At 41.7% G+C, this 17130-nt stretch overlaps 1 protein-coding gene across 1 annotated transcript; it reads left to right on the plus strand.

Moving 5' to 3' along the window:
- The first annotated feature begins 3990 nt into the window (after positions 1 to 3990).
- On the plus strand, positions 3991 to 16729 carry sesn4 (sestrin 4). The gene is made up of 9 exons (XM_056294689.1): positions 3991 to 4171; positions 10586 to 10783; positions 11351 to 11533; positions 11757 to 12002; positions 12474 to 12588; positions 12764 to 12888; positions 13654 to 13820; positions 14178 to 14322; positions 14482 to 16729. Exons 1-9 carry the CDS (start codon positions 4106 to 4108, stop codon positions 14569 to 14571), a joined length of 1335 nt encoding a protein of 444 aa, XP_056150664.1. The 5' UTR covers positions 3991 to 4105; the 3' UTR covers positions 14572 to 16729.
- The last annotated feature ends 401 nt before the right edge of the window (positions 16730 to 17130 follow it).

The following is a 17130-nucleotide window of genomic DNA, read 5'->3' on the forward strand; positions in this document are numbered from 1 at the left end:
TTTTAGCTTGTATGCAATCAAGAGTAATGTCATCTTAGCTATTCAAAATACATAACTTGTTGAAACGTCGTACAGCTTTGTATAGATTTAACTCAAATGTTCCTAAATGTTTATATGGATCTACTATTTGCCAAGGTCCAACAATTCAGAATCACAATCCTTTGAACCTTAAGCAATAACATGGCTTTCAGTCAGTTGTTTGAGACACATGAAAGTGTTTTGTCTTTAATGTGGGAAATATTCTCCCTCTACCCCTGTCTCTTTTATACGTATATGTAATGAGAAACAGAGAGACTGAACTTGGTAAAGAAGTCTCATTGTTGTCTTATCATTAGACAAGCTTTCTGCTTTGGTTTGATGTGGCCCTGCCTGTTCCTCCTTATTAAGTATCATGTGACATTCCATGCTGTGCTTGGTAATCTAATAAAAGGTTGTTTTGAAAGTGGAATCGTGTCTCTTTGCAGCCCTCCACTCTATCTTCTCATACAGTACTAATTGTTATATATTAAACATCATTATTTTTGTTTTAAATGGCAAAGGCCCGCTTAATCAATCAGCAGTATTTGTTAATGAGTGTCCATACAAAATGCGGTATTGCATAAGTATAGGAGTCCTTTTTTTAACCTCCCAAAACAGCAACTGATTCTAATTTGTGACTGTGGCTGAATTGGAGGTCATATAGATCTATTCAGCTTTTTTATGGCCTTAAGATTGTCCTTTTGGACAATCTAAACAAGCGGAAACCAAATGTAATTTTCTGTATACATATATGCCAATATATGGGACTGATTTTGTGCCAAAGAGGGTTGAAAATTCAAGACTTTCTACATAAATGTAACACCTTTTTTTCAGGGGGAGGCACGGTTGCACAGTGGTTAGCGGGGTCGCCTCACAGCAAGAAGTTCCTGTGTTCGAGCCCCGGGGTAATGCAACCTTGGTGGGACATCCTGGGTCGTCCTCTGTGTGGAGTTTGCATGTTCTTCCCGTGTCTGTGTGGGTTTCCTGCGGGGGCCCCGGTTTCCTCCCACAGTCCAAAGACATGTAAGTCAGGTGAATTTGCCGTACTAAATTGTCCCTAAGTGTGTGTGTGTGTGTGTGTGTGTGTGTGTGAGTGTGAGAGAGAGAGAGACGGCCTGGCGGCCCACCTGCCACCCAGTAACTGATGGAATAGGCTCCTGCATCCCCGAGAGCAGGATAAGCGGTTAAGATAATGGATGGATGGATGGACATTTCTTCAGCAGCACTTCGTTGTTGGGTGACTTGCTCCAGCAGAGTTGGGTGAATCAGTGTCAAAAACTCGGCTTGGAAAAGATACTGAATGCTTTTTCCCAAACAAATTGGAGGGCCTTTTTTCACTCGTTCCATAAAGCGTTACTGAAATATCATCTTACTGATCCAAAGGAGTTGAATCAAGTGCAACTGAACTTGGTATATATCCTTGAAGACGTTTCGCCTCTCATCCAAGAGGCTTCCTCAGTTCGTGCCTTTCTGACTAGACCAAGCTAGTCTGACCCATGACCTGGATGAATGAGAACATTCACAGACATCATCTTTCTGAATTTTGACTATTCAACCAATTTGCCAACTAGTCCAAACCTCTGCGAATTGTTTTTTTTACACTCATTTCAATCAATATTGAGGTATAAGCATGATACTGAAGCTTCCACTGAATACTCACCTACTCGGCTTGTTTTTTTCATCTACAGTATATTTTCTCCTATAGGACACAACACATATGACGTAACAGTGCACTTCTTAAATTGAATTGCTGGGAGTCCTGTCTTGCAGTCATTCTAGAATAATTAAGCTATATAATATTGCATAATTGGAAATATAATCTTGCCAATATTATACGAGAGGGTGTGCTTTACCGTCATTATTGGCACGACAGAGACTCGGTCAGAACCGAGGCGCTTTGCGCCGAGTTCCGTAAACATCACTGAAGGACCAATAATGACGGTAAAGCAAACCCCCGACTGTAATATTGGGTATATACAACTTTACCAACAACATAAAAGACATAATTGTAACCGATTATTTTCTTGCCCGGTGCGGGATTCGATGCGAGGTATACTGCGACGTCTCTAACCGCTCGGCTAAAGGGTCAGAGCCGTTAGGCTAACGTGTCTTATTAGTAGTTTACAGTCGTCACACTCCCCGGAAGCGCGCCCTCGCGCTTTGTCATTCCGCGCTCCGAAGAGACTTCTGAGGATCTGCATACTTCCGGATCCCACCGCTGCCACCAATGTAACCGGTTATTTTCTTGCCCGGTCCGGGATTCGATACGGAGTGTACTGCACCACAAGGCGACATCACTAACCGCTCGGCTAAAGGGTCAGACCCGTTAGCTAGGGACTAACGTGTCTTATTAGTAGTTTACATAATCAAAATGCATATTTTGAGGCAACTCGCTCTCAAAATTAAAAAAAAAAGTTTGTTGCTAGTGTTATCTCCGTTTCCCTGGAAATACATGGGATATGACGAATACCTTGAAAACCAGTCACTTCCGTAAACTCCTGTGTAATGAAACTCCAGGCCGACCCTTAATAACAATCTAGAGACAGACGATTTCTAATCCCTGTTGAGTCAACCAGCCAATTTGAGCTAATTCTTTCTAGAGATCGTTAAGATTTCCCAAAATGAATAAATACCATACATGAACACGTGAGCCTTGCTAGCTCAGGCTTGTTGTAGCTTAGATAGCTGCTTAAAATAAAATTTCCATGGACAGATTTAGCTACTACATCCGCGAACTTCATATGCATATTTAAGCTAGTAGCTACGGAACTACTTTATAGTGGTGGGGCATTTTTCATTTTTAGCAACGCTAGGTGTGCTGTCATGCTGATTTGATTACGTTCTAAATGTCTAGTTGACCAATCATATTGCTTGGTTGGACCTGTTGTATAATGTATTGTAGCGAATTACACCTATTGCACTGCGTCATCTGTAAGATGCTCTGTCGATCTGATCATTTGTTTCAAGGTTGGCATAGTGATGCAGCTGAGGAAAGAACAAAAGCGAAACAGGAGGCACTGTACGTACATTTTAGTGAAACAAGTGAGTAAATACTGCGTTACTGTTTTGTAGATTGGTAAAGAGACATAGACACAATTTACTACTCTATTTGAATATAAATGCTGGGATTTCTGATAAAGAACAAGTCTTATTCATAAAGACTACACTGAACTGAAGAAGTGCATACAAAAAGTAACAATCGGATTAATTGGGTCAGAGCACCCTAAACAAAACCCTCTATCCAAATGCAATAGTCGCTGGGCGAGATCGCATGACAAGAGGAGCTGCAATCAATTCGTTTTGCTTGTTTCTGCTGCAGAAGGGATGATGAGACAGACATGCAACTTTCTCTGCTATTTCAGAGATTTTGAAAAACAAATTTGCTGTTTCAAAAATGTTTCTATTTTTTACACCATGTATACTACTGAATTTAGGATAGCGGCTTAATTTTCTGCTGACACCATCCAAATCCCTTAAAATAAAGTGTGCATTCAGTATCTAGCAATTTATATTGGTAAACGTGTTCAATGTTGAATGTGCTTGCGAGGTCTTGGTCAGGTACATTGAATGAATGAATGATGATTTATTTCGAATATGTAGATAAGCAGGATGTAACATACAGATAAGCCATTGCCAATCTGAAGTGATAAACAAATCCACACATCAAACTCAGCGAACAGCATCAGTATGCATCAGATTATTTATACATTCTTGTAAAAGAGGACAGAGGACAGCCCCCCCACCCCCGTTGAATAAAGGTTAAAGAAGAGGTGAAAGTATTCCCCTAAATTTTGAAAACTTTCGCGTTTTTCCTGCTCCGTGCATGTTGTTTGCAGATGTTCATTAGCATTTGGATAAACCCTCTGCCAGTTAACCCCTCCCCCTACCCCCTCCTGCGCTCTGATTGGTCACACTGTTACCGGAGCCGTTCAGCAGGGCTAGGAAGGTTTCCTCCACAGACTGCTTCTGGAAGGCACCGCCGCTGTCTGTAGGCTCTCTGCCTTTGTTAGCCACACACCAACAAGAAAGACGGAGCCGCATCCATGCACTAGCATATCATCATTATTATTATTATTTTTTTTGGAAAATGATCATCTGTACGAATAAAATGGAATACCCCCTCAGAAGCCAGTGCCAGCGAGTCCAAAAACAGGTAAACCTGACATTTGACAAAGCTGTTAAACGTCGGCTCGGTTTGCTGTTTTATCGTCACGGCGCCTAGCGGCTAACGAGTTTAGCTTAAGCCCTTTGAGGGGTTACTTGACTGATGTTCATTCATTTTGTCTCGGTCATTTTTCTTTCTTCCGATGAAATGCACCATCTCCCGATCTGTTCTCCGATTCCACTCTCTTGCTGGCCTCCAGTTTACAGTTTACTTGACTGACAACTAGCGATATAAAAGATTTCACTTTCCTCCCTTAACTTTTTGACGTGATGTTAGCCAGTAAACGTTGTAGGGGCTAGCATAGCAGAACATAACTTTGAACTGATCCTACTCGGCTAACGGCTAACGGTTTATCTTTCTGATAAGCAAAGTCACACAGCATACGATAAAAAGAACAAGTAGTTTGGCTAAATGCACGACCAGCAAACACGACTGGGTTGTGCTTTGCCAGTCTGTTAGTTTCCATAGCTGACAGTTTTGTCATATAACTAAGGTCCGTTTGTCTATACCCATTTGTGTGCCCATCTTTGTGCGTTTTTATGGTAGATTGAACATGAACTCTTTCAATGAAATTTCACCAATTGCTTCCCGTTTAAACTGCGAGGTCATATCACATTCACTACATGAACATAAGGAATGGCTGTGGATGCTTAAATGACCCCCCCCCCCCCATATATTTCGCTGGTGGGTATTGGCAGTTGGCAGTAAACTTTAATGCAACACTGGATTCGATTTAGTAAAATGACGTCGCTAAAATACGTAATTGGCGTTAGCTGAATTGCAGTGTTGGAGAAAACGAGAAGTAATGACATCATCCGAAAATCTACACAGGCAGAGTAAAGTGTTTCTATCATGGATGAGACTGGAGTAATGTAGGACCTTTTTGAGACTAGATACAATGTAAGACTTGTTGAAAGGATACAGTGATTGCAGATGTTTCAGTACCCCGTCTTATGGTTTCCTTTTTCTTCCTCAGAATGTTAACGACTTTACTGTGCTGTTATGTTGGCTGCACTGGACTGCCAATCAAAGTTGTTTTTCTCTTTTCTGGTGCTTTTCCTTTTGCAACAGAGAGGGGGCGTCGCTCTAAGCACAATCAAAGACATGTTTGCTGCAGTTTAGCATCCAGAAATGGAACAACAGAGGCAAGAATGTGAGCAACCAGGAATTCATATCTTTGTCGTGTCATGCCCAATTTGTGTTGCTGTATAGACATTCACCGGTGACCATTTATCTTCAATGCCATGCAGTCATTGATCACATTTGGAACATGCATTTAGATGGTGGGTGAATAATCATTCCCTGTAATCTGTCATATGAAAATGTGGTAACAATGGGATCATGTAATCAGAGACTTGAAGAAAAAAACCTGGCTGAAGCTCATAAAACAGGGTTTTGCATTAATGTTGAGCTTGGTGTTCAGTATTTGTATCCAGACAAAGGGCCATACAGAGTTGATGCAGTCTGTTGCCCAGACCTGAAAAACATTTGCTTCCCATACCCTTTTGTCTTAGAAGAGACAAAAGGGCTAGGTGACATGTATTTTTATTCTATCTGACCATGATATATGATAACTTGCATACCTCTGGCCTATTAATGATGTAGACATGGTAAAAACTGTTATTTTAAAATATGAGCACAGCTCTCCTCTGTACCACATCTACTTGTTCTACCTGCTTGCTGTGCATTCTGACAGGTTTGGTCATTCATGCAGGTTTGCTTGTTGTTTCTTTATCATACAGCCTACATGTTTGTCTGTCTTGGATGTTTCTGCTGTCCTACCCAGCAGCTCTCCCCTCCCTCTTTGAGCTGCAGCTGGTTGTTTTGTGCTGCTCCCTGAGTTCAGGTTGCAGTGCCAAAAACAGGCCAGGCTGCTTGTGTTTCCGGTGAAGGGGGATGAGTTGGTTAAGGCCATCAGGATTCTGGTGCATGATAAGGATGGACCCCTTCAGGCTCAATCGGAATGCAGATTGAATATCCTTCTCCTCTATCTGTAGGCCCCCCTCTCCACTCTACCCTACAGCACACATGTCCCACAGTCCCCCACCCCCCCGATTCCCCTATACCCCCTCCCTCACACTGACACATTTACCCTTGGAAGACTGCTGGCATCATTTTTCCATTTCTTTGTTCTGTCTTGGTCATGCTCTCAAGCGTTTATATTATTCTGCAGTTTTGTTTCAGAGCCCCATAGCAAAATTTGTCTTTGTCTCCATTTACCCTTTTCTCCTCAAGTGATGTCAGCCCTATTTCACTTTTCATTTCGATTTTGCTTCCATCATTAAAAAAATGACCTCTCTTGGGCTGTAAAGGCAGGTTGTCTATTTTGAATGTCAAATCATATGCACCTGTGAATTTTCTCTAGTAGGGCTCCTGTGAGGTTTTTTTTTTTGTGTGTGTGATTTTAAATACAGCATTGGTCAACAATAACACCCCTTTCAGTTGCCCCTGTTTTTGGACACAGATGAGATGGTCTTCATATATGTGTTCTTGTACTTCTATCTTTTTAAGGACCAATTTGAGTGTTTAACAGTCAGAGTGAGGACATTTTTGCAAAGGGAGGTTATTTTGGCTGGTCCTCACTTCTTTAACAGTCTATTTTAAGGTTAGGACTTTAGTTTAGGGTTAGGATTAAGTTAGGTTAAGGTTTAAGGTTAGGCATGTAGTTTTGATGGTTAAGGTTAGGGTTAAGGGCTGGGGAATGAATGTCTAGTTAGTGAGGGGGTCCCCACAAAGATAGAAGTGTGCGTGCACGTGCGTGCGCATGCTTCTGTTAATAACAGCTACAATCTCCGGGTATGCCCTGTCTGGTTCTTATATAGTGAGTCGTATGTACAAAGGCTGTATATGTATATACCTATTTGTATCGTTGCTTACGGTTATGATGCCATGTCTATTTTTATTCATACTCACTACACACCTGTGGGGGGAGCCTGTGCTCAAGGGCATAGAGAAAACATTGGGTGTGGGGGACGTATCCCACACAGACTAGCGGCCAGAGCCATCCTTCCACTTATTGATAAGTTATCATGAAGCCCTCTGACATGGTGGGATGGACCATTCATGTGGCACTTAACAATTGAATGTTTCTGTGTGGTCAGTAGAAGTGAGATTAAAAATCTAGTTCATAATGTTTCATTGTTGCACTAATAATGTCAGTGGTGGCATAACTTGTTTTGATTTTTTTTTCATATAAAATCATTAGGAAAGCTGTAAACATTTCAGGTGCACTTTAAAAAATTGTGCATTGTTTTATTTTTCAGTTTTGAAAATAAGTTTTGAAAATCCTCCCTTTTCCAAGTATGCTAGACGTCAGAATTGATTAAGATACTGATTCAGACAGTAGGCCAGTCTGACGTTTGATGTTGTTGCAGCGTTAAGGTGTCAACAGAATTTGCAGACAAGACTGTAGGATGTCTCATTTCCTGCTGCAAGTTTGCTTAGAAGAGCTGTAGTTCCTGTTTCATTTTGCCTTTTTTTTACTCTCTGGTCATGTCCAGACATGTGTTTAGATGAAGTATTGTTTTCAGGTAACATTCAGTTGTTGTGCTGTGGTGATTTTCATCTCGGACCTAATTAGCATAGGTCTTTCCACTTATTTTACTGTTCCTCTTACAAGTTAGTTATTACTAGTGGTTTGCTATTGATGTATGACTTTGATATATGACATGGAGTCATTTGTAATTTAAATGGTGACCTTTTGTCAAGCTTTGGTGAGTGTTATTTCAGTATTTTTTTCATGTTTTGTTTTATCAGTTGTGCTGTTTGGATATTTTGTTTTTCTGAGCCAGAAATTGAATGGGTGCTCTGTGTAATTCCCCCAAGTCATTACTGAAATATGATATATATTGGTTAGTGGGACGACAAGTCACTGGTAGTGTCCCTGTTGGGAATGGGGTTCCTTTTCTGGGATGGTTAAGTCACTCAAGCTTTGGTGATGGTAGTAGTAATGATGATTATAATGGTAGATTATAATGTATTTTTATTCTTTGATTTCAAAGAGAAATTCCCTTTTTGGTAGCTGGTGAGGATTATGTGGTAGGGATTCAGTCGGTTGAAGAGCAGTCTCCCTACTCATTATACCATGCTGTTAACCATGATCTGCCAATATGATAAGGCCAAGTTAAAGCCACTATATGATTTTAATGTTCTGGCTTTTCAAAAATTACTGTTTTGTCCTTTTCCACTCTAAAATGATCATAACTCAAGCTGTTTTAGGTGTAATATATTTCTAGAACGCTGTCTTGCACTGTTAGACCGTATTCCTGTCACTGGCCAAGACAGTCCAAGGTAGACAGAACAGTAACCCAGATTATGACGCTCAGGCTACTAATCAGTGACGCTTATTGATGTAAAGATGTTTGTGTGGATATTGAATGCACTTTAGTCTTTTTGATTTACAAGACACCTGTGTGTTCACACCCTGGCCAGACCAATTCCTGTGTTCATTGACAGAGTAAAGTGGGTCAGGGATTGCCTCTAAGCATGTCCTCAATTTACACCAGTGCCTCTCTTTCAGCATACTTTCTCACCATTTTTTAATGCATCCCTGTTACATCACAGCAACCATCAGAACAGATAAATTGTAAATGGTTAAAATAACAGTGAACTGTTAGAACTCATAGTGTGTTATTATCAAGATCTCATCTGCGTTCCACCTCGGCTTCTGAACCTCTGACTGGGTTCTATGTAGGTCGATAGGTGGAGCCTACCGCGGGATCAGGAGGAACCTCTTGTCCACTGCAGCCAGGAGTGAAATACCACATGGAGCTACCAGTCAGATAAACACGGTGTCAAATGCCAAAGAGCTGTAAAGGGCTAAAATTATGTAGCATGCTGCTTTTACAGACCCCATTCCCTCCAAGTATCTTTGACATAAGGACATACGTTGTTTTGTTTTTTTGTTGGCAGTTTTCGCTTTATTTGATAGTGACAGTAGAGAACAGAAAGGCAGGGAGAGAGAGGGGATGACATGTAGCAAAGGGGCCGGATTCGAACCCAGGCCGCTGCGGTAAGGACTTAAGCCTTACATGGTACGCACTCTACCAGGTGAGCCACCGGGGCACCCCATCTCTAACATAAGTTTGAACACGTTTGGTATGAGGAGCCCATAATAATCCTAGATAGAAATGTGTGCTGCCCAACAGAAAGCTCTGCCAGCAGCTCTCTAACCTGAGCTTCAGCGAACTACATGGCTTTGGACTGGCTGTACGCTCAGATTTCACACGCAGGGGAACTTGGTCCGCACCCATGGCTGTGCTCCCAAGCACCTTTTCCTAGAAGCCATTGTACGAGAGCAAAGGAGGTAATAAATGCCGTTCCCTATGAGGGCAGGCAAGCTTCCCCCTCTGCATGGGTCTATTTCTCTTGGCCGAGGGTTCCTTGGTCCAGTCGCTCCTCTGTTTGTGTTTGGTTCTCTTCCCACTGCATTACTGAAGAGCTTTCCTCAGCAAGGCCTCACTCAGCCCTGCATTAAGACTAACTCCTTCCATCCATGGTTCCTCCCTGCATGTGAACCCCCTTTTGAAATGAGGAATTGAGCTATTGTCTGTCCTGCTTTCTGTTTTATATTTGGTAGATGGTAATTTCAAACACACAGTATTGCATATTGTAATGCACTCTGTACATTAACATCTCAACCATCAAGTCTCACCATCAATGCTGGTGCATCTGTGTCACATGATAGCAAGGCAGCAGTAAACCATTGTGCTGCAAATATGTCTGACCCTGCTATAGCCACTATGAGTCACTGTCTGTGTGCCTGTGCAGCTTCCCTGCTGAGCAGCCCTGTTTGCTTGTTTTATTTGGTGAGGGAATAATCTGAGGAATGCATCCTATTCCCAGTGGCGCAGTTATTACAGCATCACCGCTGCTGTTCCCCTCAGACTGCTCTTCTTTAGAGCCGAGTTTAAAGGTGTCAAGTACAACTCTGATCAAAAGTCCGGTCCCTGCCTGTCTGCATGCAGTGCTGACATGGATGTCTTCGAGTTGTCTTGCATTGCAGGGATGTTAGCTATTCATAACCCTCTATGCTTTAACTACAAATTGAGTTCTAATGATTCCCAGCAGTGGTTTATTGAATACTGTACCCAATACCTAATTCATAGGTAACCAGAGAGCTCATAGCAACCTTCCTTATTTTCCTTTTTTTCTGCCTACTAGTAATTTTTTTATGTGTGATTACTACTTCAAAGAAAATGTTTAAGTCTTTAGTTATTTTGGTACCTAACCACAGTTCCCCTAAGGATGTTATTCATTGTGTTTATGGGTTTTACAGTCATCCACAAGGTGACTTTGCTTTCTTGGTGAGTATGCTTTCTTGGTGATATTTCTCATTTGTTAAACAACATGTTATTTTCCTCTTTAATAACCTGCTTCTCTTCTTTTCTGGTATCCTTGCAGGCTATGGTGAATGCTGAGAAGGAGCGGGCATCGCTACTGTTAATGAAGGCCCTGGTCAGCAGGGGCAGTGAGGATGCCTTGTCCCAGCAGATGGCCTCTCATCCTCAGTACTTGGAGAGTTTCCTGCGCACGCAGCACTACATCCTGCACATGGACGGCCCCCTGCCACTGCAATACCGCCACTACATCGCCATCATGGTTAGTAAACCCACCACTCTGACACACACGCATCCATGCACAGAGAATCTCAACCCCCTCTATTGCCCAAAAATCCTGGTTTAAGTACCAATGTTGGCAAGCACCCACCCTGCTGGAGAACACATATGCAAGGCACCAAAGTTACTTCAGTAGGTTTCGTTTTGTGGTTGATGCTGTGTATTGTTGCACTGTGGGGAAGGTGACAAATAAAAACACTTAATTTCTTCTTCAGGAATCGGTGAAGTGTCAGGAAACAAACAAACAATTACCCTTAAGTGTTTCCCAACCCAGTCTTCAAGTACTCTCTGTCTTGCAGATTTTCTGGGCCTTTTGGTACTTACTTGACCAGTCATCAATTAATTATTTCAGATTTGGCACACCTAACACCTTGTGTTATAATATGATTGATTGAATAAGTACGAGCAGGCCAGCATACGCAGGGTACAATGAAAATCCCCAAGACAGGATAAAAATGAAGGTTGGGTTGGGAAACACTTCCCCAAATGACACAGTATTTTTTTTTAGACCTTTGTCATGCCTTCATTCTCCTCCTCTCATGTATTTTAGGCTGCAGCTCGACATCACTGTAGCTACCTAGTATCCCTTCACTCAGCACAGTTCCTGAGGGTGGGGGGAGACCCTGTGTGGTTGCAGGGCCTGGAGGCAGCTCCCCCACGCCTTCGCCTCCTTGACCACATCAACAAGGTGCTGGCCCACCAACCTTGGCTCACTGCCTGCTCACACATCCAGGTACAGCAAGTAGGCCAACACAACACACTCAAGAAACCGCACATAGGCTAATATTATTAAATAATCAGTTTTCCATGAAATGTAGTTCACTTGTGTTATTTATAACCACATGGATGAGGATCCATGATTATTCATGCTTATGACTGGCCTCCAGAAGCCCCATGCTCCATTGTCAGGACAGCTGTCTGACCCAGATCTCATCGTGTCCCTCCCCCCCTTCCAGACGCTGCTAAAGACAGGGGAGCAGTGTTGGTCACTGGCTGAGCTGGTCCAGGCTGTGGTGCTCTTGGCCCACTGCCACTCCCTCTGCAGCTTTGTGTTTGGCTCTGGCACAGACGCCGACTTCGCCCCTCTCCCCAAATCTCCAAACGGCACCCCTCCAACCTACTGTGCCGCTGATGCTGCCAATGGCAATACCAATGTGCCTCTGTCTCTCACCACTTCCTCAGAGCAGATCACACGACGACGGGTAATAATTTAAAATCTAACTGTCAAACAATGGTAAAAAATTTTTGTATTTGTCTCTCGTTTGAATTAAGATGTATTGCTCTATTTGCCAATGTTTAGGATTTCAATCATTCCAAGTCTGCAATTATGACTAACACATTTAAGATTAGGCACCATATACACATCTCATTTTGTCTCAGAGTACACATTCACAGTATAACACGTTCACTTATTGGCATATGTGCTCACTTCCACCTCCACATAAATTCCCTTTAAATTGTCATACATTTCTTTCCATTATCATTTATCTTAGCTTTTTGTGTAGATGTTGGCAAAATGCCAAATAAATTAATTTTTAAAGTTTTACAGTGATGTAGGAATTTGGATAAAGTGCGAGGTTGGATGGTGCAGGGATTGTGACAGATTGATAGATCTTTGTGAAGAGCTGTCAAGACTGGTTTAATTCTCACTCCTATGTCTGCTTTCCTGATAGTCCCTGGACTCCAGCTGTGAGATGCTGTCTCTAAAAGAAAGGAATTACAAGTCCCATGAGGAGAGGGAGAAAAGGGGGGAGCGGCTTCCACTGTCTCAGACACTCCATCAAACAGGTAACCTACGTGGCCAATGACTCCCTCCCTTAATCCTCATGTCATTGCGCTTAACATTGCAGTAGCTCTAGTGTTCCACCTAGGCCACACAGTGTTAAACTCAAGCAATCATGATCTCTCGTCAAGTATATTTATTGACACGCTCTATGCCCCTTCCAACCTTCTCTTCCTTCAGACATGGAAGAGGAGGAAGAGATGATTTGCTTCGCAGACCCTTCCCGCTTTATCACAGACCCTGATTTCTGTTATCAGGAGTTTGCTCACAGGGAGGAGGACCACTTCCAAGTATTCCGAGTGCAGGTGAGGACACCTCATGTGTGAATATGTGACACCCACTGACTGCTGAGCAGATGTTGTTGTCAGTAAGCTTGTATTAGCATTGACAAGAGTGTTAGTATGACAGTATCATGTGTCAATTGCTCCACAGTACTGCTTCTGCAAAAACAGGTCAAGTTACCCAACTATTATTTAATAATTAAATTGCCCCTTTTGTGGCAAAATACTCTTTTTTTAATAATACTCTTTTTCTTTTCTTTTTTTTTTTGATAACCACCAACCACGAGATCAGGTCACACATTAAGAAGCCATTTGAGGTGGTCTGCTTCGGTGGGTGTGCGGCAGCCAGCTAACTAGCAGTATTTTTTTGACACCTTAGGAGATGTCAGGTTTAAGAACCAGAATTTTCCCTTATTTCCTCTTTAATACCCCGTCCTGGAGTTTAGGGACTAATCCCTTAGTGATTTGAGATACAAGCACAGAATTTGATTTAAATTGATGTTTCCTTTTACAAGTATTTTTGTAAATACCACAAGGCCGCTTGAATAGAAAGGTAGAGAGGTAGCTAGAGTCTCAGCATGTTTGTTTGTTGCTCTCTATACTCACCATCCTTTTTAAATGGACAAGAAAAAAATACCCCGGCAGATTATAATGTGCAACAGCCCAGTGCCTTTCAAGAGATGCCATTGTTTAATCTTTTCCAGTCTTGTGACCCAGAAGGCAGCCATTTGTTGACATGGGATGGGCTTCTGATGTGAAGTCTGACAGTGTGTGGTATTGATTCCACAGGACTATTCATGGGAGGACCATGGGTTCTCCTTGGTCAACAGGCTTTATTCAGACATTGGGCACCTGTTGGATGACCGATTCCGAAGTGTCACTGCCCTCCCCTCATCCCACAGCCCCGACCTTACCAGGGCTATTTGGAATTACATCCACTATGTGCTAGGAATACGGTGAGACAAAACACATCCACCAAAATGTGGATACATTTTGACAAACCGTTGACAAAGTGTGTCATTGCTATGAGGTTTGCGCATTATTTCATGTCAACCAAACAATATCATTTACAAATGCTGTAGAGAAAACTAATAGAGCAACTTTTTTATTCTAAGACTTCCAATTTTGTAAAGTTATGTTTTAAGTTATTCTTAGGAACTATTCTTAGGAACAACTTATTTATTTTCTTCTGTTATCATCTGTAATCATCAGACACACACGCACACACACACACATATAATATATATATGTATAATATATATATGTGTGTGTGTGTGTGTGTGTGTGTGTGTGTGCATTTGTCTTTGTTGCAGCTATGATGATTACGATTATGGTGAAGTGAACCAGTTGATGGAGAGAGATCTGAAGTTCTACATCAAGGCTGTGACCTGCTTCCCAGATGCCACCAGGACCCCAGTATGTCCGCTGCGCTGGGCTCCACTCAAACCTTCAGAACGGGTATTCTTTTCAAAATATATCACAGGGCATGATAAATTTATATCTTTAACATCTTATCATCCAAATGAACATTAATATCCGATTTCTGCTTAGATTTTTTTTTTCTTGTTCTACCTTCTACCGTTTGATCTCAATCATTTTCCCATCGCTTTTCCACAGATCCATGTGAATTTGCTGATTATGGAGGCACGGTTGCAGGCTGAGCTTCTCTATGCTCTGAGAGCAATCACCCAATACATGATTGCCTAGGCCCTGGGAGATGCTCAAAATCCATCTCTCCAACAGTACAGACTGACTTCAGAGATAGGAGGATGGACCCTTCAGACAGCAGGCAGCGTGGGTGGGAAGAGACAGGTGGTTTAAAAGATGTAGACCAGCACGGTTCTGCAGCCATGCCTCACAAATGTGCTCCTGTTTGTTGTTTTCCCCAATTTTATGCATTTGTACTTACACACATAGTGTGGCTTTGATACTGCAGTGAAAGTTCTGCCTGAGCACTAAACAGTCTTTCTCTTCTCCCCCCAATCTCTGGGTGCATCTTCCCATTCTTTAAGGATGACTTGTGCTCTTCAAATTCCGCATTTTGACATCCTCAGATCCAGCATCTCGGTCTCAAAGGTTATGTGCAATTGTTCCTGTAGTTGTTCTTAATTTTTATCAATATTGTTTTGTGTTTCAACTTAATCTGTGACAAAAGCAGAGAGTGCTTCATTGTAGCAATGTGATAATAACCAGTGGCCAATTTTCTCTCTCCTTTCTTGGTTTATCAGTCTTTTTGTATTCAACTATACTTTTCCAAACAAAACAAAAAAATATTATTCTTTTTTTTTGTACGAATTGAGTGAATGTTCTTGGGAGACCTGGCCATAATTTGTTTTGTGACAATCCAAGTCAGTGTTGGTGGCGATGTTTTTTTGTTTTTTTAAATGGAGGGTGAAGAACTGTTGTTCTGCTCACAAGGCTCCCTCACATTTCACGAAAGTACTGGTCAAGAACAAACAGAGGTGACACTGCTGGAAGATATCACATCAATATAGTTTCTTTTAATAAGCACTTTTTTAACTTTATGTATTTATGATGCAAGGTAGCTCAATGGTAGGAACGAAGACCTACAGTGTGTTGGTCTGGCGACTGTCTACTATATAAATGTGTGACAGACCCCCAAGTTATTCAGTCTAGCACAAGACCGAGCAATATTCATAACTGAATGATTCATCTCTGCTGCAAATTCAACTCGAGTGCAGACGCCAAAAGGCTTGGTTAACAAAACAAGTTTGCTGAGCCATTCAAAACAGACAACATTAAAAAAGAATTGGAGGGGGGAGGGGACAGTATTTTAGAACAGAGAAGTCTGTGAACTTTTTTGTACAGTGAAGAATAAGCTGAGCCATTTGCAAGTGTTTTTATAGTGGCGTGCTTTGGCATTGATCAAATGAAGGAGTTCCACCTCAGACCGACTGTCAGGAAGACCTCAAAATTGCAGCAATGCACTGGACGGATGAAAGAGGAATCACAATGCTCTCTGTATGTTACAAAAAAAAGTGCCCACAAGTTCATCTGCACTGGTTGTCAATTGCTTTTGACTGTAGAATATTCAACGAAGAAACTAGGTTTATGCTAAAAGCTTTTTGTCAACTTTGTACACAGTGAGCTGTATTCAAGCCATTTACCAAGTTAAAGATCCATGGTACAATGTGCAAACTCCATTTATTATAAATAACACTTGTATCTTGGTTGTTTTTTTTGTTTGTTTGTTTGTTTGTTTTTTGTCTTATTTTCTTGTCCTTTTTTTTAAACTGCAGAGTACCACGATTGTTCTCTTGTTTCTGGGTTTGCTGCTAAATCCTGCTTGTTGTGCTGCACCCTGAATAGATTATGTGGTGTGGAAGACTTAGGGGTTAGCTGTTAGGAACCACAGGACGGAGAGGAAAAAGAAGTGCATTTCGACAAAAGCAAATGCGCTGTAACACAGGTGCCTTCAGGCTAAACTGTAGAGGTGCTTAAGTGGAGGAATGTGACTACTGTGGGCTGAATGTGGGCTTCAGCTACAACTACCATTGCCGATGGTTTACGAGGAAACATCCCCACTGAACAAGGGAAACTGGTGGCCACCCTGCCAGGATGGGAACCACTTCGAAAGCACCGCACCCCCCTTTTGGTGTGGGGCGACACCTCTTCAACATCTTTGCGGCTGTAAATGCTTTTGTTCCTGTTGGATACCTCCTACAAGCCCCAGCAACTCAGCAAGAGCCTATGACACAGATGGATGTTACAATTGTTCAGATTTACCAAGTAAATAAATGGACAATAAACTTTAAAAAAAAAAAATATATATATATATATATATGTGTGTGTGTGTGTGTGTGTATATATATATACACGCACACACACACACACACACACACACATATATATATATATATACATATATATGATCAAGTGAAAAGACAAAAAAAATTTGGGGGAAATGTGACGACATGTTTTCTATAAATGTTATATCAAACACGTGTTTTTTTCATTTGTGTTCTACTGATCTTACTTTTACACAACAGAAACTCAACTTTTCCCTGAGCGTGTTTTAATACGGTCATTTCGGTACATAGAGGGAGCTGTCAGTCTTGTTAGCAAACAGCCTACATCTGGAAAAGTTAACCAGTGTGAACTCTGCGAGATTTTGGCTTCAAAATAAGCAAAAGCAGTTAATTTTGTGTATGATGAACTGCTGAACAGTACAGAAACCTAGACCAATCATTTTTTTAACAACGGCGCCCTCTAATGGCGGACTTGGAGTTCCGCCAGTCTAAGTGC

Source organism: Lampris incognitus, chromosome 1 (genome assembly GCF_029633865.1).
Source record: "Lampris incognitus isolate fLamInc1 chromosome 1, fLamInc1.hap2, whole genome shotgun sequence".
Lineage (NCBI taxonomy): Eukaryota > Metazoa > Chordata > Actinopteri > Lampriformes > Lampridae > Lampris > Lampris incognitus.